The 27,715-nt window shown below is 31.7% G+C and overlaps 1 protein-coding gene across 1 annotated transcript; it reads left to right on the forward strand.

Moving 5' to 3' along the window:
* The first annotated feature begins 579 nt into the window (after nucleotides 1-579).
* On the forward strand, nucleotides 580-27,447 carry LOC134691723 (von Willebrand factor D and EGF domain-containing protein-like). Its single transcript, XM_063552279.1, has 20 exons — nucleotides 580-660; nucleotides 2,832-3,263; nucleotides 4,536-4,592; nucleotides 6,243-6,493; nucleotides 7,646-7,732; nucleotides 8,723-8,870; nucleotides 10,228-10,430; nucleotides 11,276-11,349; nucleotides 12,683-12,761; nucleotides 13,572-13,775; nucleotides 14,559-14,770; nucleotides 16,128-16,263; nucleotides 16,718-16,817; nucleotides 18,933-19,108; nucleotides 19,604-19,872; nucleotides 21,984-22,101; nucleotides 24,782-24,896; nucleotides 25,859-25,986; nucleotides 26,305-26,422; nucleotides 27,253-27,447. The coding sequence occupies exons 1-20, from the start codon at nucleotides 618-620 to the stop codon at nucleotides 27,429-27,431; spliced, it is 3,129 nt and encodes a 1,042-aa protein (XP_063408349.1). The 5' UTR covers nucleotides 580-617; the 3' UTR covers nucleotides 27,432-27,447.
* The last annotated feature ends 268 nt before the right edge of the window (nucleotides 27,448-27,715 follow it).

Below are 27,715 nucleotides of genomic sequence, written 5' to 3' on the forward strand. Positions count from 1 at the left end.
GCTTCATCCATCATGGTCTACATAATTACAAATGCTTGTACCAAGTCAGGAATATGATATTTTGTTTTATCTATTCGATCGATGCGTTTTCGCTTTTGACTATGCCATTTGATTATGATTTTTCACGCAGTTCAGTAATTTTGTTATTTTACTTTTTGGAATGAAAAAACGTAATAAATTAGTGGTATACTTAAAAATAAGTTCATTCTATTTTCAAATTCAAGTTAATTTGTCTTAGTAGCGAATTCTTAAGCTAAATATCACCAGAGTCAATTGTTATGACATTATCAGTTCCAAGCAGACTTTTAAATATCTTAATATCTGAAGAAAAAAACCAAATGATGCGGTTTTTTTTAGGCTGAAATAATCCAAAACTCATTTGATCTTATTTATCATCAAGTATGATTTAATTAAATGAAAGCATCTATTGACGTATAAATACACTCACAGATCAAATAGGTAAATACGACTTTAATAGTTCTGTAATTATCTGATAATGACCTTTAAGTCATACGGGAACATTTGACCTTAGTGACATAATATCAATTGTCACTATTTATTATCTAGATAAAATAGATAGTGATATATCCGAGGCTTATTTCATCACGTTGGAAATAATGATTTTGAAAACACTTCTAACCGTCTTGGTTATATATGGAGGTAATTAATTTATGATAAGTATATTTCTTGGATTTCTTTTATTATTTTTATAAATATTCAACATTTGTATTAAATACTAGCATCATGCCTATGATCTAAGCCTAAATAATATTTAAACTATAAGTGTATCTTCTTTGTCATATGCTTATTTACACATATTGTCCGGTACTCAATTCGATTGACGTTGAAAGGCATAACCCTTCTGTAGGTGTAATAAACTAAGAGTTTCTGTAAAAATGAAAAGTTTACTAACTTGATAATAGCAGAGGGGCGAACAATTGTCATTTGTAGTTATTTGCTTATTATTGGCACATGTAATTAAATGAATATTGGTCACAATTTAAAAGTAAAGTAGAGTAAATTTTGCATGGTCAGTTTTTTGTTTGTCTCTGATTTCTCGGCTTTATTGAAACCACGGTTTTGAAATGTTCAACGTATAAATATTTTTTCTGCTGGCTTGTCTACAAAATTAAAATAACATAAAAACTAGAAATTCTACAATAAAAAATAATTGGTACAAACGGCAAACAAATGAATCAAAGATGTTTACTAAAAGTAAATTTAGCATATTCATCAAACGGAGATATTGAGTACTCCACATTGTAGTAAAGCTTTTATAAAAAGTTAAATCACAAAAATACTGATTTCCGATGAAAATTTAAAACGTAAAGTCCCTAATCAAATTAAAAAAAATCAAAAGTTAAACATATCAAACAAATGGATAACAACTGTCATATTTATGACTTGGAACAGACAAGGTGAATTGAACCTGGTTGTGTATTGTGTAGCTAGCTTAAGCTCTCACTTGTATGACAGTCGCATCAGATTTCATTGCACTGACAACGAGGCGTACAAAAACAAGAAGAACCAATAGGTAAAAATGTCAAAAATATGAATTAACGTCCAATACGTCACGTTTAAAGTGTACCAAAAACTTATCGAGGTCCAAAAATATATTGTATTACGCTATGTCATGCACTAGATGTTTATTTACTTTCAGTTTCAGCAATACGGTTTCCTTCTTACAATTCTTTTGATTTTTTAACCCTGTATGCGTACATTGCCTATGTAAATTTTAAAATTGTTTGTATGCACATTGAACGACAAATTTATGTGACGTATATAATTTTTCTGACGTCGGACACTCAAGTAGATCCATGTGTTCGTGGATAGGTTTTTGTGTCCTGTTAAATTGTTCCTTTTAAAAGTTTTGGATTCTCATAAATTCTATGTATAACTTTTGGACTAGTTCGATTTCTGTAATTTATTCTTACATACTTTTGATTTTTTAACCCTGTCTGCGCTCATTGCCTATGTAAAATTTAAAATTGTTTATAATCCAGGTACTTTTGATAACTATTGTATGCACATTGAACGACAAATTTATGTGACGTATATAATTTTTCTGACGTCAGACACTCAAATCAATCCATGTGTTCGTAGATAGTAGATGTTGTTGTGTCCTGTTAAATTGTTATACGATGATGACTGATGTTCCCATATTTTGACTATTTTATTGATTGTGACTGTTTATTTAACGCATCATGTAAATGTAACGGAATTTGATGAGACTGTTATTAAAGTGAGAGGGTTAGCGCTATAGAACCAGGTTTAATCCACCATTTTATACATTTGAAAATGCCTGTACCAAGTCAGGAATATGACAGTTCTTGTCCATTCGTTTTTGATGCGTTTTGTTTTTTGATTTTGCCATGTGATTGTGGACTTTCCAAATTGATTTTCCTCTGAGTTCAGTATTTTTGTGATTTTACTTTTTCCATATCTATCAAACGGAGCTTGGCATGATGGCATTCATTGATTTAAACAGCTGTACAAAGTTTGAAACATCTAGTACGTGACGTTTACTGTGTTATCCATGGTAACTGATTTATGGTATCGCTTTTAAAGCGATGTAAATACATCACTTTGTCGATATCTTTGTACAAAATGCATTACTATTACTGTGATATACATTTGCACAATGCACATTAACTAAATCATGTGATGATAAGAAAGTTGAAATCTTGAGTAATAATGACAAACGCATAGGTCTTCGATTAATAAATCCCAGATGGAATTTATTTGAAAGTCAACACACCGAACGGTTATTTAGGGTCTTTAAATATGTTTTAACGTAAATTGGCACGTATCTGATGTTTATTTACTTTTAGTTTCAGCAACACGATGTCCATATCCATCAAACGGTGCTTGCAAAACTGCTCAGCTCTTAACTGATATACATCGCAGTACACAGTTTATAGCTTCTAATACTTCCACTTTACTCTGTGACACATGGGTAGCAGAGGGGTGGTATAGATTTCAGCCTAATGGAAAAGACGTAACCATGCCAATGTCTTGTGTTGAACCTAACCATTGTGGTACGGTTACTCCGGTTTGGTTTCAAGGCGTTCTTCCAAACGTACAAGATGGTGCAACTTTAGGGAAGGGATGCCTGAATCATGGTAAAGGCGCTGTTTTACAAGTAATATATGGAGGCACACAATGCTGTCATGAACCTAAAGATATTTGTATCCAAAACTGTGGTGGATATTATGTATATAGATTAACAAGAGTATCTGGCTGTGCAACGGCCTACTGTGCAGGTAAGTCAAATTCATTTGAAATTGAAAAAGGAAATTGGGAATGTATCACCAATTGGTCTTTTTTGTAGCGATAAACTCCCTCATCTGTAGACGACCTTCAGCTGGTCTCTTAAAATATGTATACTATTACAGTGATGATGGATGTCATACTCAACTCCGAAACTTAAACTTAAAAGTGTACAAGACTAACAAAGGCCAGAGGCTCCTGACTGTACTGTAGTTATCTATCGTATTAACTACTTTGTATGTTTAATTTGTTTTTTATTTAATTTTTATTACGTAGCTCGGTAATATAAACTAGCCATTGTGTTATAGTTTATAGTCAATTTAAGTTTTGATGTTTAATTTTTGCTGGTGTTCTATTTTTATGTGTTTCTTTTTTTTTTTGAACAGTATTTGATTTATTGCGTCTGAGATATATTTACATTTTTAACTGCAGTGCCCTCATTATTGACGTTTTTTAAAGGTCTGTTTGTTCTGCTCTTTATTCTTGTATTCATAAATATAAAAGGTAAGGTTTCAATATAAAAAATGAACGATAGCAATTTGATTATATCCTTTTTTTTGTGTAAAACAATATTTATATTTGTCCATCTGATGATTTAAGCCCTTTTAAACTTATTTTTATACTTCGTTCTTATGTTGTACTGTTTAACCACTGTCCCAGGTTAGGATAGGGTTGGGATCCCGCATATATGTTTAACCCCGCACTATCATTGATGTATGTGCATGTAACAAGTCCAACGTCATAAGCTTATTAGTTTATTAATGATACTTAGGTGTGTGTTTGTTTTACAAATTAATCGTTTGACAATATTCTTATGTAATGTAATAAACATTTCCATTTTTTTTTAAATCATGAAGTGTTTCTGTCCAGTTATAACTTTTCAAATTGATAAAATATTGCATGAAAAGGTTTTTCAATTTAATAATATATTACATGTTTAACCCCGCCACGATATTCATGTATGTGCTTGTTCCAAGTCATGAGCCTGTAATACAATGGTTGTGGTTTGTGTATGTGTTAAATATTTGTTTTCCGTTCATTTTTTATATATACAAGGCCGTTAGTTCTCTCGTTTAAATTGTTTTGCATTGTCGTCTCGGGGACTATATAACTGACTATGCGGTTTTGGTTTTTCTCCTTGTTGAAGGCCGTACTGTGACCTATAGTTGTTAATGTCTGTGTCATTTTGGTCTCTTATGTACAGTTGTATCATTAGCAATCATACCACAACTTCTTTTTTTATATATAATCTTTGATTTTTACAGGAAATCAACACGTATGTCCCTATGGTAAATACGGAAATGGAACACAATGCTCAAAAGGTATGACTTGTATTTAGTTAGGTTAATTAATACAACAAGGCATCAACACGTACTGGTATTATTATGCTATTTTTTAAAAGACAATTGATAGTTCGTTGGTTGCTTAACGTCCAGTTACAAGACAATAACAATAAAAACCAAGGTGTAAACAAAGACTCACAAAACCAAAGGACATTTACATCAACAGTTATGAAAAATTATTAAGAAACAACACGAACTCCACTTAAAACCTGAAGTAAAATCACGTGTGCATTTCCAGCACCGTATACCTTACCCTTCGTTTTATTTCGTGGTTCAGTTCGGTAATGATGGAAGGTTTTCATTACTTAGGAAGAATATCAGATATGATTGCTGAAATACTTTTGTCATAATGGCCAATCAGCTCATGATGGCGACCGTATAATTTCTTGAATGATGATATATATTTTTTAACAAACATGTCGTTCAAGTTCAGAGACGAGAACAAATAAGCAATAAGTATAAGAGATAGGTCCTTAAACCCTTCGATACAATGTGAACTTCTTATCCGAACTAACTGTTAATAACTATTCACAAAACTTTTCTTTGCATCATTCCAAATACAGTCACTCAAATAGCTTTGGCAAAGGTTCGTTACAGCAAGACACATTTTCTACGAGAATCATCTGATTTACGTCCCAATACTTACCGGATATACTGCATACGTACATTCCGAACAGTCAAATCACTTGGCAGAGATTTACCGAAATTGATCACATTTGTTTGTCAAAACCAGAAGTTTTTGGAACGTTCTTTCTCTATCTTTCGCACGAAAATTCCAAAACATTTTGATTGCATACTATTAAGATTACAAAGCAAGTTTATGTGTTCTTTAAATCGATGATGTCAAGCACTGAATAACATAAAAAAGATAGAAAAAAAAGAAAAATAACAATCAGAACAGTTCCTGTATCTATTTGTAAGGATATATATACCTAGCAATGTTTTAAATTATCCTACAAATCAAACCTTGCTGTATAGATTTAAAAAGGAACGGCCACTTTTTCAAGAAGAAGAATCTAATATCATGATAGTGAATAAACTAATCATATATTACCAGTATCTGAAACAACATTTAATTTAAGTATTAGTAATGATGAAAGTAAGAATTCAATATTTAAAATTGTTATGACGGCATTCTTTGTATTTATTAAAATTTATGTATGAAACTGTCTATACATATTTTCGTATTTTGACTATATTGTTAAATATTACTGTATCCACGATAAATAAAGTTTTAATTTGACTTTCTTGTCATTATGCATTCATCATAGCAGGATAAATAAGATAATCGATGGATTTGTATGCCCCATGGGCATTATGTCTTCTGGTCTGTGGATCCGGTCGTCGGTCCGTCCGTCCGTTCGTCTGTCGATTTTTCGTTCGTTCGTCCGTCCGTCCGTTCGTCCCGTCCCGTTCGTCCCGCTTTTTTATGAAGTTGAAGCCCAATCGAATTAAAACTTAGTACATATGTGTCTTATAATAAAATCTTTCTAACTGTTATGCCAAATAAGAGATTTTCACCTTTTTTTACGATCCATTGAACAAATAAAATGATAGTGAGTATAAGACATCCGTGTACTATAAACACATTCTTGTTTTGAATACGAATGGCATTGTAATTCTTTGTAGATATGTATCCAATAATGACTAGTCAGCCTGTTTTGGAAAACCCAAAGTGTGAAAATGGCGACCTCAAGTTTTCTTGTAAAATACCTTACGATCCTACTGATCTCCAGGCTAAACTTCAAGTTGCATGGTTAGTAGATGGAAAACCTTTATCGAAGTTTGGCAGTAGCCAGCCTTTTATACAAACACTTTCAAACGGAGACAGAATAACTAAATTAGATGGTTTGAATTTGTATGGAAACATGGGGAAGAGAGTAAGTATAGGTGTTGTATTACAATACGGCGTGTATACAGATGACACTTTAGTGATGTACTTAGGTGAGATTATGAAATAAGTGTTAAATGTTCAAATTTCTTGGTGTTTTTGCCATACGGTACAAGGTAAAATATTATCCATTTACACCTTTTTATTTTTTTGAACATAAGACTTGAAAGCTCATGAAAGAAGCTGAAAATATTAATAGGTCATGAAGCTCCTTTTCGAGAATTTAATTTATGAAATATGGCGGAAAAGGGCTGACTCGGACTTTTTCCTTATATTTGCATTTAAATAATTATTTGGTACTCAAATCAGAAGAAAGAAAATCAAGAATCTGCTTGTATCGTATGGAAAAAAAACATTAAGGAGTCCAAAAATTTGACACTTTTGACACTAAAACCTCACCTAAGTACATCTTTGAGTATATTCTTAGCTATGTACCCTTAGTTCTAGTAATAGGAGAGAAAAATAGAAATAAAAGAATGGAAATTCAAATTGAAAAATATTGAATATATCATTTTTAAGGTGGATTTGTTCTTTCTGTATTCCCTTATTTCCCCTAAATTTCAACATTTTAAATAGCCTATTTCAACTGAATTTAATAGTTTGGTTTGTTCTTATTACAATGTTACTCCATTGTTCTAGGTTGGGAGAGGTTTTATTCCATATGAATATGCCTTTCCCATGTGTTCGTTTAACGTTTTGTTATTTCGAAAAACAGGACTTTACTGTACACATTCTGTATATATATCTGATATAGGTACTTAAATATATATGTTCCATGTGTACCATAATTAAATTTGTTTTTTCTCTTTTACTTTCATGATGCTAAAGTTAATGATATTCGCGTTTGAATCAAAATTACCTTGTTGAAGATTATTGCGTTACAGGCAATTTGATCGTTCACTTTTTATGTTCTCAAATATGTATTTACATGATACATATTTACCCCACTTAAGGTGGTACCTAACTCTACAGGGAGATAACTCTGAAAAATTGTCTTAACGTTTAAAGGACGTTGTGTTGTAAAAGGAATATAAAGCTTCTCATTGATTAAAACTTTGACAAAATTTCATAAAAATTTAACGAGCCAAATAGATTTTAGTGAAAGTGTTGGGTACCATCTTAATTTTGTTTTCTTATATAGCTTCAATGCAGAGTCGTGTCCTTCTATTCACATGTTGGTATTTTGAGTGGTGCATTGACTAGCAACGGGATATTCTGTGGAATAAGTGTAAGTAATATATAAGCGTGTTTGTAAAAATCTGTTAAATCAACTTTTTGGTCAGGTTGTTGTCCCTTTTAAACAATCCCCATTTCAATTCTCCATATTAGTAGTAGATAAAAGGAAAACTTAACTGTTATTTGATTAAACACATGGACATACATAGCCTTTAGAGAAGCATACACTTTGAGTATAATGATACAACAGTAATCCGCTATACCAATCGAGATATACGTCTGCAAATTTTACAGAACTCATGTGTAATAAAGCCTTAATATATTTCAATGAAATAATTAGTAACTTTGCACATTAATCGTAAAGTCTGAGTTTTTTTCGCATTTAAGACAACATACAACATGTATACATGTGATAGCAATGTGCATAAAGTGTGTTATGTTTTATATTTAAACAAATATAATTTAATAACACGTGTACATATTATCTATAGCCGTGATATGATAAAGCGGTAAACGTAATAGATTATCCACAATATTTGGTGATAAGATGGCATAACAAAACTTCAAAAATATGAGAATCAAAATGGGAAATATGTTAAAACGACAATTATGCGACCACTCACACCAGCCGTACAACATGTAAAGAAAACATGCACCATAAGGTTACACTCCGTCGTTATAAACACATATAGTTATCAAAGGTACCAGTTATATATTGTAATACATCAGACGAGCGTTTCGTCTACATATGACTCATTAGTGACGCTCACGTCGAACAATTTCACATTTGAAGAGCATTGAGGACCCTAATTTTCAAAAGGTTGTGCCAAATACGGCTAAGGTAATATATTCCTAGGATAAGAACATCCTTTTTTTCGAAAAATTTAAAGGCTAGTAACAGGAAATGTACAAAAATTACCATATGTGAACACCGAAGTACTGACTACAAGGCTGGTGATACCCTCTGGTATACCTATTTAATTGTTTCAGACATGCTGAATCAACATCATTTTTTATTATACAAAATAAAATGTTATCACAGGTCACGCCTTCTGATATAACCATTCCTGAAAATGGAGGACCTCAGACTATTTCACTGACAACCTCTATTCCACACTGCGGAGTTCTGGGAAAAACGTACAGTTGTGAGTTTGCTGTTGAACTGAAAGCAAAGGATAACTTCCAATATGGTACATATTATTTAGTTAATCAAAATAATGTATGTAGATGTCCGTCGAAAGAAATTTGGAATAATGAAAAAAAAGGGCAGCATCCTCTTTCTTTAAGGTTTTTATAAAAATGATTAGTATCTTACAATTATTATGATTGTGTTATTGTCGTGGTAATGTTTCATAATTTTAAAAATGAACTTGAAAAAATATATTCATGGATAACTGCAGTTCATGAATAAAATTCAACCTGATGACAGATAGTATAACACTGATAGAAAAGACCATTGCTTTTTTTGGGGGATATATTTGCTATGAACATTAATTTCAAAATGCCCTAAAGCTTAAAATAATAAACCTGATGTAAACCAATCACACATAAGTTTTGTGTTCTTCTTTTAATAGATAAAATGGTAAATTCTGATAATATAAGTATTCTCAGCAATGATGGAAGAATACTATTCTTTTCAAAGTAGAAGTAATAGCATGAGAAGTAAAACATTTATCAATTTACTATAACACTCCTCTGCTTTCAAATTTAGAAGAATTGGGGACTAATAGTTTACTAGCAAAGGGATTGATCCTTGTGCCGTACAAAATGAAAATAACTTGTTATACATTTGTACTTTGCATGTATTATTAGTATACTTTTAATACTGGTAACAGTCCCAAATTATGTCTCTATGAGATGACCAATTTAGTTCGTATCTGGGAACCAATATGTTAAAAAATTTACATATTATAAATTTTATACATTTCACCAAACAAGGCAATCATTTGTGTATAAAGCTTCCATTAAGTAAGTATTTGCGGTGTTTTCCTTAATACGTATATGGTAAGTAAAGTGTGTTTCAATATGTCTATTTTTTACAGGATTCACTAGTTCGTAATAGTTATCATGGTTATGTAATTAAAAAATATACACTTTGAAGATATAAAAAAAATATATACATATAACACGATCAGCAACTTCATGATGTTTGCTCTTTTTTGTCAAATAAAAAGCTTTTTTCAAAACCTGATATAAGGGTATAAGAAATAAATAACCAACAAAGCAGAAAATTTACTCTCTCAATATTTTTTTTATCCATTTAACATTGGTATTTTTATTCTCTAAAAAACTTTGAAAAAATTAAGTTTTTGTAAAGAAAATTATAATTGTAGTCAAAACTACACGGTACCAACATATGGAAAGTAAATTATGGGTTAGTTGGCAAAAGTTGTTAATAGCAATACATCGATAAAATCAGAGGATTCAGAATATCTTACAAAAAATTGTATTTTTTTTGGCAAACGCATGTTGTGTACACATGATGTATATTAAGTAAGATGTCTGTTTATTGAGTTTATTTTTATTACTCTAGTTATTTCATTATAGACCAAAGTACAAATGGATGTCGATATACTTTCAAATACAACAAAGCAACAAAACTTTGTGAGGCAAAGATCAAGGTTTTGGCTACATGTGACTTTGTAAAGGATGGCGACAAAACACACATCTTAGAGTTTCGTCCCATTGAAACTTCGTCCACTCAAAATGCTATTCTCCCATGGGCAAAACATCAACTGAGTCCTATTCAAGTAAGTTGGTTATTCTCACATGGGAAAACATCAACTCAGTCCTATTCAAGAATTTGTCTATTCTCATATGGGAAAAAACAACAACTAAGTCCTATTCAAGTAAGTTGTCTATTCTCACATAGGCAAAACATCAACATTAGTCATATTCAAGTAAGTTGTCGATCATCACATGGACAAAAAATTAACTGAGTCCTATTCAAGTAAGTTGTCGATTCCCACATGGGCAAAACATCAACTCAATCATATTCAAGTAAGTCGTCTTTTCACACATGGGCAAAACATCAACTCAGTCCTATTCAAGATAGTTGTCTTTTCACAGATGGGCAAAACATAACATCAACCTAGTCCTTTTCAAGTCAGTTGTTAAAAAAGAAAAGAAAAATGCGTTTTTCTTATTTAAAGATGCTAATTATTATTTTTATTATTTGATAATTTTTATTATTTGATAATTTTTGTCTTTTTGATGAATATTCCTTTAAACACAATTTTTAAGGAATCCTATGATTCACCATTTTGCTAGCTTGTTTTGGTTGGAATAAGAGGAAAAATTGTTTATCTTTTTAATATATTGATAGATTGTTTTGACATATGCCTTAATGTAGATTTAAATAATTGAGCGTATTGATTAGCTAATGACTTAATAAATGTGTGTATAATTTGCCTTTGCACTATCCATATACTTTTTGATAATGTCGTATTTCATTCCTATGTGTGAATAACTGAACTGACAGCCAGTTGATTTGTTCGAATTCAAACGTTAAAAACATTAGTAAAACGTTAGTTGAAAATCAATATACAAATCATCAATTTGTATTCATGGTGTTATAATAAGCACATTTTATCAGGTTCACACAAAAGACAAGAGGAAAGGAGTATGTACGCCTGTCACAGATCCACATATCAAAAGTATTTCTGGGAGGTGAGTTGTCTTTCTTTATGCTTATGTGCATTTGTATGTTTTTTTTACTATGGATTTATTTATATTCGTGGGTACCAATTTTCTTGGATTAGGAAATCTTGCATATCCATTAACATTAAATGTAACATAAAGTGTAAAATATTTCATGGCTCTGTACTTACATGTACATGTACAAATGTATACATCTGGTCAGTTTGAAAAAAACGTATTTTATTTCTGCTAATGTGCTTTGACTATATGCCTTCTTTTAGTTACTAGTTGCATATTTAGTGGTTTGTATAGTGAATAGGATAATAACACAACGTTGACTGATGTCCCCATTTTTAGCATCCCTAACAAAGGAGAGAAAGATACAATAGGGACAGTAACCTATTCCATAGAGCCTGTTTGTCTTGTTCACACATGCCACTGCTGGTTGACGTTTCGTCCCCGAATGTATCACCAGCCCAGTAGTCAAGACTTCGGTGTTGACATTAATAACAATAAAATGTGGTAATTTTTATAAATTTCCACTATACAAAACTTTGAACTTTTTGAAACACTAAGGATCTTTTTATCCCAGGCATACCTTAGCCGTATTTAGCACAATGTTTGGAATTTTGGATCCTCAATGCTCTTCAACTTGTTACTTGTTTGGCTTCATACATATTTTTATTTGAGCGTCACTGATGAGTCTTATAAAGACGAAATGCGCGTCTGGCGTACTAAATTATAATCCTGGTACCTTTGATAACTATTTGAAGTCCATATAAAGGAAATGCACGCAATTTTCATACTAGTAAGAGGTTATCAGTTGCGGATTCAAAGGAAGGGTTTTGGGGGTTTGAACCCCCTTTTTTGGACGATTAATGCATTTGAATGGGGACATATAGTTGAAACTTCTTCTTTGTCCCGGGTTGGGATAAACCCTTTCTTAAAATGGCTATAAACCGCTAGCTATTTCACCAGGTGTTATCTACCATTACCTACCCAGGGAGAAGTGTAGACACTCAGGAATCGGACAGTTATTATGCAATTGAACCATGTGATTCAGTTTTCTTATAGCCGGTAGATTAAAAAACTTTCCATTTAAATTTATCTCGGAGTTCGTTTTTTTTGTTGTGTTAGTTTTTGTTACTTTATTGGATGATGTGAAACTATATTCAAATTGTTTACATGGTAGACTGATGAGGACAGCACATTATCAACTATGATAAAAGTCTTCATGGATAAACTAAGTGAAGCTGAAAACAATATCTGTATAGTAAATTTATGATGATTTAAGCTTTGGTGCAACTCTTTTTTCAAGACATAATTGTGATGTTTTGAAGTTCGACCTTAATATATATTGTAGACGGGTTAACTCCTACGTCATTGGTGATAGTGTGCTGTATCGAACAAAAACATCTTGTACCAAAATAAGACCATTGGAGGTATTGTATTTTCTTCATACTTGAGCGTACCTTACCAATACTCAGGTAAAAAACAAAAGTATTCATATAAAAGTGGACTCCATTCAACCATGAGGTAAACGTATTTCATAATATTCTGCATAAATCAACAAAATTGTTGTACACATTTCAAACACAACAATGAGATACTGCATAACATGCTGACACAAGGGATGTTTTGAAATCGAATATCATAATAAAAACAACAATCTGTATTGTATATCGGTCTTATTTTGTGTTTGTGAACAGTAGTCGTCTATGTGATACATTCCTTGTTTCAATTCTCTATCTTAAATAAAGGCAACGCTAGTATACCGCTGTTCGAAATTCATAAATCGATAGAGAAAAACAAATCCTTGGTACAAAACTAATAATGAGAAACACGTCAAATATAAGAGAACTACGACACAACAGAAACACAACATTAAGATGTAACACATACAGAAACGAATTATAATATAACATTGGCCATTTTCCGTACTTGATACAGGACGTTTTAAGAAAAAAACAATGGTGAGTTGAACCTGGTTTTGTGGCATACCAAACCTTCCGCTTTAATGCGAATGTTGAATATAACATTAAAGTGACATTTACCAATTTTATCGTTGACATGTGCATGCGCGTTGATATATTATTTCTTAAATGTAATTATCATGATTATATTTATTATTATCTATTTGAAAACCTATTCTTGGTTCCATTACAAAAAAACGACAGACAAACGCATATCTGTTTGTTTTTATTGACGAAACCTATCTATCGAAATGCATATATGATTTATTACTTTGCTAGGTTCACATTCAGGCTAACCAAGATTGTTACCCTAGCCGGAAAAGGATAAATGCTTGTATATGCGGAATAGTAGCAAAAGAGGGAAATGATATTGTCGAAATAAATGGATGTACTCACAGAAAGAATGTATTCTTTTTATCCAAATACAAACAATTAAATGATGGTACGACATTTCACACTGATGTTGGCGGTCGAAAATTTTATGTACGTATTAAAAATGAGAATGAAGTAGAGGAATGTGTCGGAGAGACAATAACGCGACCACAGACTACTGTACATGATTCATTTAAGTATTATAATATGAAATCATATATCAGTTAAGTTGGGTAAGTACAGCAATGGGTACATTGACAGGTACAATATTTAGTTATTTTGTATGTAAGAATATGCTTGTACTACGGACTGCGTTAACATTCTGTCTAAAAACTATGTTTTTTGCGATCGTTATATGTACAACAATGTATCTTCCATTAAGATTAATATGGACACATAATGACGGTCTTACAAATAAAATATTTTGAAACGTTAAGGTTACATAGATACCAAAGCAGATAACCAGTAAAAAGCAGTGTGAAAATTGGGTTGTTTAGGTGTAATACCACCATTGCTTTCCCCCTAAATGTAGAGTATGTATCTTTATTTCAACCAAAGAAATACTTTCCATGTATAAAGTTCAATCCTTTCCAGTGTTGCAGTGAAAATTTCACACTACATTTCATTGCATGTAAGAAATTAACCATCACCGGAAGTAAACAACCAAATTCTTACGCTGTTATTTACTGGTTACCTGCTTTGATAACTATGTAACCTTAACTTTCCAAAATATATTATGAGACCATCAAATTCACCGGCATCGGTGAAAAACAGGCAAATCCGTTAAAGTAAGGATAAATATCGAATATGCGAAAAATGCACCGGCTACCAACCAATCAAAAGCTGGTTTTCTTATATAAGGTGTAATTATGTAAAAAAATATTTATATTTTAGATAAACTTCCCCTCAGGAGCAAGATTAACTGTATCAATAGATGTCGTTAATAATTTACTGTCCCCAATCAATTTAGAAATACCTTCTGACCACCAAGGTTGCGCAGAAGGACTCTGTGGATCGTTCGATGGAAAATATATTGACCGAAATGGCAAAGATTGGGCAAATGATTCCAAAGCAGTTTCATACGACCAATTTCCGAAATCATGGTTGTGAGTAAATTAAAAAGGAAAGCAATCTATATGACACTAGAATGTATCAAAATGTGCCATTTAAACCTATTGTACGTGTTTGTTTTGTTCACACATCTTTATCGATATAATGGAATGTCGACTGTCACCTAAGTAAGAGGTATAGCTAGCAAAAACAAAACAAGTTCAATTCGCCATTTTTACCTCAGAAAATTTATTATTAGTTTCTTTCTTTTGTGTTTTGAAATGCCACAAACTGTTCTTATTGGACGTTTGAACGACTTCTTTGTTATATGTGTTATCCGTTGTTACGCATTTGTAAATAGTCTTCACATATTATTATATTAAAGTTCGTTTCTGTTGTGTCGTAGTTATATTTGATGCGTTTCCGCGGTTTTAATTTGTAACCCGGATTTTTTTTATTTTTGAATCGATTGATAAATTTGGAACAGCCTTTATTATCCAAATATACAAATGGCCATATTCTTATACATTTATCATACGCACACAGTAACTTGTATTTTTCAAGCACTAATAAAAAAAAAAAATTTTAACAAGTAAATCAAAACTTGAAACCTGTATAAGACGTCATTACAATCATGGTCATTGAACAAATGAATGAATGTTGTTTTGAATATCATGAATCAGTTATCAACAAAAACTGGCCATTGCTATTTGGTCTTTTTCACAGTTTTTGATTCTAGCGTCACTGATGAGAATTTTTTAGACGAAACGCGGGTCTGGTGTAAGTGTAACATTTTAGTCCTGCAGTCAATTTCACAAAACAACTTACGACAAAGATTGGTCTTAAGTCATTAACAAATAAGTATACTTACGATAAATCTTAATATTAAGTTTTTTTTGTGAAATCGACTCATGGCATCTAATATGACCTTATTGATATAATCACGTGTTGCCTATTTCTGGAAACTATTTGTGAATGATGATAATTATTATAATTATATAATCCGTAAGAAAATATTTTTTACACTAGCACAAGCATGAAAATGTTAACTATGTATCACAATTTCAAGGTCAAGGTTAGAACAAATTGATTTTCAGCTGTTAAGTCCTCATCTGTAATAAGACAGTTTTTTTGCCGATATAACCTATACGTTTTCTTAAATATGAACGTATGGTTTATATGTTTATGTCTATTCTGTAAATTCGACAGAGGATGATGTTTTTGAACAAACATTTCAATTACAATGTCGATTTTCAATGCTCTCTATCTAAAAGCAAATAAACAAAACCATGTTTCCAATAGACCTTTAAACATTTGTTCATAATTATGATAAATGCAGTATCACTTACCTACATTACATTTCGGGGATAAAGAAAACAATAAATATTGACATGTTTATTCTGTTTGTTTCAGCATACCAAAACCGCAGTCTATGTTTTACAATAAGTCAACTGTAATCGACCCACGGTACAGCAAAGGACATGAGTATTGTCAATGTCTTCAAAACGTCACTTCCTGTTCAGGGTCAGCCAAAAATCCACTTACAAAGGTAATGTGATCAATGCAAAAAAAAATATATTTTTTCACATAACAGGTTGTAATATATATGCGTGTGAAATCATAAGTGGAATAATAAAGGTATAAAAAAAACAAGAACATAAAATGTTTTCGATATATAGATCAGAGAATCAGACAAAAAATTGTAAAAAATTACATACTCATATTATATTGCATAGAAACAAATATAAGGTATACATTTATTCAATTTATGTTACATCTACTTTGGATTTCATAACTAAATTATTCTAAACGAATCAATTGATTAATGTTTGACCTACAGCGTTATCATCAAATCTAAAACAAATTAATATAACATTGAAAAGTTTATTGGATGATTAATCACTGAAGTCTCATATTGAACAAACAAATATTGTACCTACTCAAAACTGTAGTCTGCTACAATAGTTTCAACGATTTTCACTATATGAACTCAAATGTTTAAGGTTTTTAATGGTAACAAAGGGTTACCACTTCTTCCACCAAAGAAACACACAAATGGAAAGCGAAGTTTTAAGACCCAAACTCAACGAACAGCGGACCAAGGTAATGTTTTCCTTGTTAAAGTTATAATTCTTTCATCTTCAGGCAAATTTACTGAATAAGTTGCTTTCATTAAAGGTATGGAGGACTAGAATTTTAATATTTAAATATCACAGCAGCAATTTCAATTAGGGAAACAAATATAGTTGATAAATACTAACTTGCTAACGTAATAAAAAGTTTGATTTTGACGATGTTCACTCTCACCGTTCAAGAGTTATTGTTAAGGTCAAGGAACAGTAAATGGGCTATGTCGCAGATTTTGCTAAAAAATTATATACAACCTTGACTCGTTGAACAACAACTGAAAATCGAAAAAATAATACATTTATCTCTTTTATTATCTGAAAAATTGCAGATTGATTTCTTTTAATATGGGTGAATATTTGTATAGAAAGCACATAAAATCGGCGAAAAACCTTCTAAAATTTGTCTTAAAATAGCCAAATCTCTAATTCCACTCCATAGACTTTTCTTAAAAAACTATATGTTGTTGATACAAAAATTTTCGTTATAATGATGCAAAATAAAGATAGGGTCACCGACTTCGTTTTTACGGTATATATCAATTAAAGTTGCGTTCTTTCTGAAAAACAACAACAAAACGTCGAAATAATCAAAACGTCTAAATAATCAAAACGTCTAAGAAAAATCTATGAAGTAGAATTAAAGATTTGGCGATTTTAAGACAAATTTTAGAAGGGTTTGTGCTTTCTAGACAAATGTTCCCCCATTTTTTGAGAATTCAATCAGTAATATTTCAAATGATAATCGAAATAAATGCAATAATTTTTCGATTTTCAGTTGAAGTTCATCGAGCCAAAGTTGTATATCAATTTTTACTGAAATCTGTGACATAACCCATTTACTGTAACTTGACCTTAAAGAATTTTGTTTCCAGTTGCGTCCAAAATTTAACTAGTGAACCGTTCAAAAAAAGCTTTTCAAACTTTAATATGTCATATTGATGATAATATTTAGGTCTAGTTCAGCATTGCATATTATCACATTTATATTGTTCGCTTGAAACATAAACTAATCAATTTTAAATTTAAAATAATGTCCAGATCAGCTGAAATCATCTCCTTTTTTGTTTTGTTGGACTTCATGTTGTTTTGTCTTTTGTTTTCTACTTTTAATAATGAGTATTCCTAAACTCTTAATGAATGAACTAGCAATAAGGTTTCCACTCAACACGTTACAAAACGAAGCCAAAACAACGAATCATATTACAAGTTACTGGTTACAAAAAAAGGACAAAAGATACCAGAGGAACAGTCAAAATTATAAATCGAAAATAAACTGACCACACCATGGCTAAAAATGAAAAAAGACAAACAGACAAACAATAGTACACATGAAACAACATAGAAAACTAAAGACTAAGCAACAAGAACCCCACCAAAAACTAGGGGTGATATCAAGTGCTCCGGAAGAGTAAGCAAATTCTGCTCCACATGTGGCACCCGTCGTGTTGTTTATGTTATAACAAATCCGGTAGTCTACTTCGATAGGTCACATTCAATAAAGGGACGGGAAATTTAGTTACGATGAAAGGAACATATCCGATATCATTTGTGAAACGGTTATTACATAACAGTCAACCAACTCGTAATGGCGTCCATAAAATTTCCAAAGGGATTTTTTCAACTGCATCATTTGGAACTCTTACAACATGAGTATCAGGAGCATACAATTTGTTATTGTATGAAAAGCAAAATCACAAAAATACTGAACTTAGAGTAAAATCTAATCGAAAAGTCCATAATCACATGGCAAAATCAAATAACAAAACACATTAAAAACCGTCACATTTCTGACTTGGTACAGGCATTTTCAAATGTAAAAAATGGTAGAAAAAATAAAGTTTTGTCTTGATGATAGAAATAACTAATAACCATGTTATCTTGTCTTGTTAAAAGCATTTCGCCGTTTCAGAATATTATGCATCCTGGGTAATATTTTCAATAGTGTACACCAAAACTTCGTGGTTAGTTAACAATGTCACAAACAATGGCATTTCAGCCAAATACCTGACGTTATTTTAAATTTTGGGTCAGAACTATAAAATTTCCCATGATTCATTAGATTCTGAAACTGCAAATTGTGTGTTTGCAGAAGACAATATCCGCAAAAGATCGATTCTTACCTGGCCAACACAGTCTGGCAAAACACTGTCGTATGCTATAAATGTATGCACGAAAGCATTCCAAACAGCATCCTTATATCCCCATTGCAGAGAACATGTTGATGACTACACGGTTTTGTTGGATAGCTGTACAGAGGATATCAAGGTTTGATTGTATAAGCACTATTGCATTTACTGATTTAATTTTTTTGAAAAAGCACTAAGAGTTTCATTTCAGTATATCTTTTTTTACTTTATTTATTATTAAAATGAATAAATATAAACTTGAAACATATTCAAGTGACCATGAACTGTGCATACATCGTCTAAAAGTTTTAATACTATGGATTAGGTCTGTGTATGATTTGACTTATTCATAAATGTTGATATTATCGAGGATATCTTAAGATAGTAATACTAACAATAGATAATAACTTATATTGTTATTATACTTTTCAATTTGATGAAACACCTGTGTATTTACATTGTATCTAACAGTTACTAACTTTTTTTCATTTAGTTATGTTTTCTATGATAAGGATTGTCGCCTTATGGTACAGTTAATCAATAAATCCAACAAAACAAAAAAACATTTCTGAAGAAACGTCTATTCATCGTTTGTTTTTGACGTATTCACGGGGTTCATTGTTTTTATTTGCAGATAACAGACAGTCTAAACTTTTTGGATAACTTTGTACTTGTCTACAATGAAGCTTGCCAGATAACCATTGCTGGGGATATAAAATACTACGTCAAAGGAAAAAATGGTCAATTAGTACTTCCAGATTACGTCACTACCGATGTTTGTCCAAGTGAATGTACTATGAAAGGAAAATGTCATCAAGGTCAATGTATATGCAACAGTGAATATCATGGACCAGATTGTTCAGTGAAAGTTGGATCTGTTCCATTTATTCATTTTATTTATGGGTATGGATGAATATGAAAATAATAAAAAAATGTAATTAAGAGAGCATCAATTATTAGAGGTAGTTCAAAAAACGAGAAGAAACTACAAAGCACTGACAGTTACAAACTGTAAATAAGTATACAATTGAATACAAATACTATTTGTATTTGATTGCATAACGACGCCATAAGCCCAGTCGTTGTGATTAACACCATAATTTTGAATTCAATCGTTTGTTAAACAATTTGAGAAATATTTGACAAAACAATTAAAGATCGGCTCCCTCAACAACAAATTACATACGATCGATTATGCCTGGCTTTTACGTTTGTTTTTTTCGATCATACAGTTTCATGTGGAAGTGCAGTTATACATATTTTGTATTTAATACATTTCGTATTACCGTGCCTGATAAAGATAGAAAGGAACTGGTGCTTTAGATGCAATAAATCTATTTAGTCTTATATTCAGTCATCAATGTTAACTTTTTAGGTATATGTTTACTTTGAATTATTCGAAAAACTAAGGATTTTCTTACCCCAGGAGTAGATTACCTTAGCCGTATTTGGCACAACTTTTTGGAATTTTAGGTCCTCAATGCTCTTCAACTTTGTATTTGTTTGGCTTTTTAACTATTTTGATCTGAGCGTCACTGATGAGTCTTATGTAGACGAAACGCGCGTCTGGCGTATAAAATTATAATCCTGGTACTTTTGATAACTATTTACACCACTGGGTCGATGCCACTGCTGGTGGACGTTTCGTCCCCGAGGGTATCACCAGCCCAGTAGTCAGCACTTCGGTGTTGACATGAATATCAATTATATGGTCATTTTTATAAATTTTCTGTTTACAAAACTTTGAATTATTCGAAAAACTAAGGATTTTCTTACCCCAGGAGTAGATTACCTTAGCCGTATTTGGCACAACTTTTTGGAATTTTAGGTCCTCAATGCTCTTCAACTTTGTATTTGTTTGGCTTTTTAACTATTTTGATCTGAGCGTCACTGATGAGTCTTATGTAGACGAAACGCGCGTCTGGCGTATAAAATTATAATCCTGGTACTTTTGATAACTATTTACACCACTGGGTCGATGCCACTGCTGGTGGACGTTTCGTCCCCGAGGGTATCACCAGCCCAGTAGTCAGCACTTCGGTGTTGACATGAATATCAATTATATGGTCATTTTTATAAATTTTCTGTTTACAAAACTTTGAATTATTCGAAAAACTAAGGATTTTCTTACCCCAGGAGTAGATTACCTTAGCCGTATTTGGCACAACTTTTTGGAATTTTAGGTCCTCAATGCTCTTCAACTTTGTATTTGTTTGGCTTTTTAACTATTTTGATCTGAGCGTCACTGATGAGTCTTATGTAGACGAAACGCGCGTCTGGCGTATAAAATTATAATCCTGGTACTTTTGATAACTATTTATATCAAGTGAATGTCGCATGCTGAAATATAAAACTTAACACGCTTTTCCAACGTAATGTCTATACATGTAGTTAGTGTGTACCAAACTTGAAACGCATTTGAAACCTTGAATCTTTCATAAATATTCGAAGGTTATTGATTCTTCTCCTCCAATATACAGTTTCGAACTGATAAAAACACGTAAAGAGAGGCGTTGTGTAGTGGAAAACACATCGGACTACTTTCACAAAAGTTGCTTGTTATATCCCAGTTCCGGAGAGAATGTTTCAAGAACTGTAATTTTGGCTTTCCCGTATTAATATTTGCGAGCATGGTATTGAAAAACGACCGTAGTTTGTCGGAAAGGGAACGACAATAAGCTGAACCGTACTAAACCAGAACTATATTTCTTCACGTAAAAGACAACCTCGTAGATTAAAAAAAAGAACAAGCTAATGCCATAACAAATCAGTACTCACACTCACAAATTAGAAAGGAATATATGAATTGCAATAACTTGTTTTCTATTCACAAACACGTGCAGATTTTGTATTTTCGTTAAATAGCGGAAACTACTCACCTATGATTTGTCTGTTTTTTTTATAAAATATTTTTTTAAACTGTTTAAAATCATTGTAAAATACTGAATTTGTATTGTATCACTGAAAGTTATTCATAGTTCTGAATGTAACCCCTGTAATACCATTATTTCTAGAGAGGATGACGTAAATAGTTTATGTAATATTCGTCAGGACGACTGTCAAACTGCACATGTTATAACAGACAATTTGATGTACAGTACTGACTTACAGTGTCGTATTCAATACTTAAAGGTAAACTTATCTAACCCTTTCATGTTCCGACAAATTGGAATCAAACTAAAAAAGACACTATCAAAATTCAATCGAATTTAGCATTCGCACTAAACCTCATACAAAGGTCATGTTGGGTCCATATAACAGCTTATTGATTAAATATTTCCCCCAAAAAACTAGTTTATTAGACAATTTGTCTTTTTAAGTCACGTGATATGTTTCCAAAAGTCACGTTAATTGCGGAAAAAAGTGAAAAAATACAAAATTCTTGCAGAAAAGTTCTTGTGGTGACATTTTATGGGCTAATTACAGTATAACTAATCGCTGTATTTAAATATAAAAAATAAGACAATGCGTGACCGAACGACGCATGGATTATACGAGTGCGCAGCACGAGTGTAATCCATAGCGTCGTTCGGTCACGCGTTGTCTTATTTTTTATATTTAAATACGGCGATTAGTGATTCTTTTTATTACATTCAATTTGGCAATTTATGAAATTAATGTAGTAAATGTAAGGAACTATATCTTTTTCCTACGCATTGACAATTTGTTTTGACCCGACGGACAAGGCCTATTGTTGTATGACGTCATAGAGTGAAACTACCACGTTTAATTCACATGTGAAATTATCAATTTATTATTTAACTGGGAAACCAATGTAATTCATTGCAAATAATGTAATAATTGGATATAATGTTGATGATGACCCAATTCTGATAGAAAAAAAGCTGTTATGGTATAGATGGAAGATATACGTGCTATATGCCTCGCATTATTGATGCCCGCAATATTCAAAATAACGGAATTCAGTTGCTTTTTTCATCCAAATCTATTCCTTGACATAAATTAAAGGCTAAATCATATTCATTCAAGCAGAAAATAGAATTTTGACTTTAAAAGTAAAGATTTGATGAATTACCAATACTTACTTGGTGTTTTGGGCCCACAATGTTTGGGTGGTGGAAAGGGTGGTAATTTAGACACACATTCTTTAAAAACAAACACACATTGTTTTTAAGTTAAGTTTTTCATATATTTATGACTTTCCTTTGGAAATTAAAGGTTAAGTAAAATTAAAGTACATTTGATATAGGAAATTTTTTTGACATCTGTCTTTTAGATTCGAACATGGAATCTTCCTGCTGTGGGTTAGTACAGATTCCCACTGCGTCACTGGAATACAATTTTACAGTATCGAAATGTTAGTAGTTAAATCTACCATTAACACAGTGTGAATTAAAAAACCCAGCCTGTTTTCGTTTAGTAACTAAATGTCGATATAACATATGTTTTGTGTAAGTCTCATCGATTTAAGCAAATATAGAATGATATCATACCTTGGTCTGGCATTTATTTTTTTCTTAACTTATACTAGTTCCTTTGTTTCAAAAAAGTGTTTTCGGTTTTTACCTCGTTTCAACATAAGGGTTTCCTTTGTTTCAACAAAAGTGTTTTCGGTTTTTCCATAACCAAACACTTCATAAACAATGTTCTGTTTCAACTTCGCTAAAAAAAATCATAAACTTTTTGAGGGTTTTGTCTCTGTTTCAATTAGTTTTGTAAGAAATGACCACAAATATAAGGTTCATTACAAATTGATAATTGCATTGGTATTCTTTAAATAACTTTTTTTTTAAACTGGTGTACAAGTTTTAAACATACGTTGAATAGTTTCCTTCCAAAATGCACTGCATAGTTAATAAAAAGAAGTCATATTTCCCCCTAAAATTAACAGTTTACTTACCATACACTATGAAAATATTGTGTTCAAGCTATTGAAAAACAACGGTTTTAACTAGGGAAAATGCTGACCGTTAGTGGCAATTTGATACCAAACAGTACTCGATATAATTTTAAGGCACCATCAATCACAACGGTGTGATATACAGTATTGATTTGAGTCATAAACTACAGCTATTTTATGTAACACATTTTTATTTTACAGTGATTTCACCTTATTTTGAATGTTTGTTTTTGTTTTGTACTGAATCGTGTGTGTTCTTATTTGAGTGTGTTAACGTTTGTCGAAATTTCTAAACCCGTTATAGCATGGGTTTCGCTTATTGTTGAGGGCCGTATAGTGATATGTAGTTGTTACATTCTATGTCAGTTATTTCTTAGTGGAGAGTTGTCCTATTGGCAATTATACTACATTTTCCTATTTTATACATCCTGACCAGAACAAGATACATTTGTTGTCATGTTAACTACTGCATGTTCGTTACCATGTTAAATTGTTAACAGTAGTTAAAGTCCATATGGCAATGGTTGATAAAAGTATTTGAAATGTTTTAATATAATAGCAGAATTTGGTAAAGATTTTGTGTTCAAGAGTTGTATCAAAAAGTTTTATTGGCAGTTGATAAAATCATTACTTTTTTAGAAAACAATTGGTTATCATTGTCTGTTTAAATTGATAAAATAGCATACGATATTACAGGTGGACACACAACTGCAATGTATACCTTAAACTAATAAAACATGGAAAATCATAAAATTAAAAAATAATATATATTATCAAAACTATCTTAACCTATTTTTACTATAATCAAATACCGAAACTGTCAAACGTTTAATTAAACCCCGTACACATACATCAGTTAGGAATGTATCGTATACGTGTCTTTCTAAAGGCAATATTTCAAGGTTCATTGTGGTTAACCTATTTACTATTATTGCAATTGTTTATTGGTAGATGGAAAATGGAAACCTTGTTGACGACAAAGGAAAAGGCGTCATACTTGTAAAGGGAATGTTCACAAGTTTCAATGAATTAGAGTGTCCTCTTCCACCGTCGGGTGTATCAAACGGTAAGAAGTAAAAAAAAGGCTTGTTTTAGAAGAGCGGCACAAGATATCAGAGGAACAATACAACGTATAGATCGAAAATCAACTGACAACGCCATGACTAAATTAGAAAAAAAGACAAACAGACAAATACTAGTATACTAAAAAAACTAAAGATTAAGCATCACGAACAACATCAATAGCTAGTTTGATATCTAGTGCTCCGGAAGGAAAGAAGATCCTGTGATATAGACATCATATAATTTATTTTGGTAATACACAATTCATGTGTTTTATGATTAAATTAATAGCAATCTCTCCCATTGTCAGAAGTATACCAGTTTGATAATTTGGTAATCACAAGTTATTTGGAAGTAACAATATATTTTGAATATGAAAAAAGTACATGTTGTTAGTATTTTATAATTTTCATTAATTTGTTTCCCAACGTGATAGAGTCGCACCTAATGAGCAGGTTACACATAATACACATACCAGACTTTCGTTGTTCACAGCAATAATAAACTACTGATATATTGATATACATAAAAAAAATTCATGTTACAAACATGATAAACTTCTAGGTTCAACTTTGGTAATTTCAAAACAAGACAAAAATCTTTATATGCCGTTACATAGAACCTAACTGATAATTTTATTTTTTTTCGACAATTTTCAACCTTTCCTTCTCAAAACTTGCCAATAAATCGTATCATTAGATACATATTACAATTAAATTGTGGAATTTTTCAAAATGCCTTTAACATGAACCAATAAAGTTCATCGATGTTACATAGCGAATTAAGTTTTCGATTCGTTTTTGTTTTATAGTCGATTTAGAACAGAAAAGACTCAGACACGAATGTTTCAATTGTTATTATCATAAACATACGGTTGTCTGTAATTCCTTACATCAACTCCATTTGAACTTTGTCGAATGTTATCTCAATTGCAAGCATACACTATCTCCTAATTACACTTTACAGGTGCAGTTGTTGGAGGATTCAAAATTAGTATAACAACAGACGGACAACATTACAGTAATGCAGACACTTTAATAATATTTGACTCATTGTGTCAAGCATGCAACGAAGAAGGCAATTGTACTTTGAAGGTATTTACCATATGATCATAGTAAACGACTACAGAAGAGATTTTTGTTGGAGATGATTTGGTTTTGTACAAGAAAACCATTACCTTAAAACTACTGCTTTCAATCTACAAAAAATATTTATGGTTTTGAAAAACTGACTAAAATGTTCGGTATATTTGTCATTTGTAGCGGCATACACTGTATTTGTTAAAAGTAGTAGGACATTGCAGCAACATATACAATTCGAGTATTTATTTTCTCAAATGTTGGTCTAATTATATACTCTGATGGATAGTTTAAGTTACGATTAAATATGTATTATTTATCATTATGTTTCAGCCAAACACATGTGAGATAGACAACACATGTAAAAGAAAAGGAGAGCAGAATTATAAACAGCAAATTTGCAATCCATCTGTATCCCAGAATAACTGGACCACAGATCAACTCGTACAAGGTATGTACAAAATAAATGTACAGATAGGTGCGTTCCTAACTTGTACAGCTAGTTAACTTAATAAGCAGACTATATGACTGGTTAAATTAAACATAGGACGGGTTTGACGACTGCTGTGACCGGTGCTAGGGCATACTTTGTGTTAACTTAAAAAGCAGACTTGTTCCTAAGACTGTTTAATGATTGCTAAAAAATGCACGTTTATTTAAAATACATATTTTGGATTTAATGTAACACCTGTATTAATAAAATCTCAAGTGATTTCGCATGGAATTATATATGATCATTGCTTGATGCCGACAAACAATTTGTAGTTATTGTGTTCCAATTTTACTGGCATATATATTATATAACATGTCCTTATTTCGGATTTATTATGCAACAATTTGAATTTAGTAAAGTGCATAAAATAGTCAGTTCCTGTTGATACAATCAGATCTGTTTGCTAAAGAAAATACTCTGAGGTATCAAAACCATAATATTTTTTATATCCATCGATATTTTGAGTAAAAAAATGCACTATAAATGGGTGCTGACAGTATTATGCAGTCATTATGTTGTAGTGTTCTAATATTGCTGTAATTTGTATCAAACATTCCATCATGGCAAGCAAAAACAATTACTGATTTATCAGGCACCCTTATATATTTAATGCTTATGTGAAAAAAAAAACACTTTTTGTTTATAAACAAATAATATAGTAAAAACGAGTCAGTCTAGTCTATGACAACTGTGGATTTGTAGTGATGCTTCAATTTTTTGAATAGCAGAATGACATGCAGATACTGTAAAATGATGCAGATGCCATAACAACTTCTGGTTTATTTTAGAAATAGATCATTTCACTGCAAGTTTAACCGGATGTGAATGTGTAGACGACCCGGGAGCGTTTACATGTGCCTGTTGTCAGAATGCTGGCTGTCCATGCGCATCCAAGTCGCCGCATCAGTGTGTTGATTGCACACATACAGATGAGTGTGGAAAATACCCGGATATATTTAATATTTAAATATGTATGTACAGTAGTTGTCATTTGCTTATGTAATTTGCACGAGTTTCTCGTTTGTCGTTTGTCTAATAGATTAGACCCGTTTTGCGTTTTTAATTGTTTAACACAAGTAATTGTCGGGCCCTTGATAGCTTGTTGTTCGGTGTGAGCCAAAGCTCCGTGTTGAAAGCCGTACATTGACCTATAAGTGTTTACTTTTAGAAATTGTTATTTACACTTTACATCTTCCTATATTTATAACTCTAACTATAAAACTGTTATTTTCATATTCATGATATTGGCCG

Source organism: Mytilus trossulus, chromosome 11 (genome assembly GCF_036588685.1).
Source record: "Mytilus trossulus isolate FHL-02 chromosome 11, PNRI_Mtr1.1.1.hap1, whole genome shotgun sequence".
NCBI classification, from domain to species: domain Eukaryota; kingdom Metazoa; phylum Mollusca; class Bivalvia; order Mytilida; family Mytilidae; genus Mytilus; species Mytilus trossulus.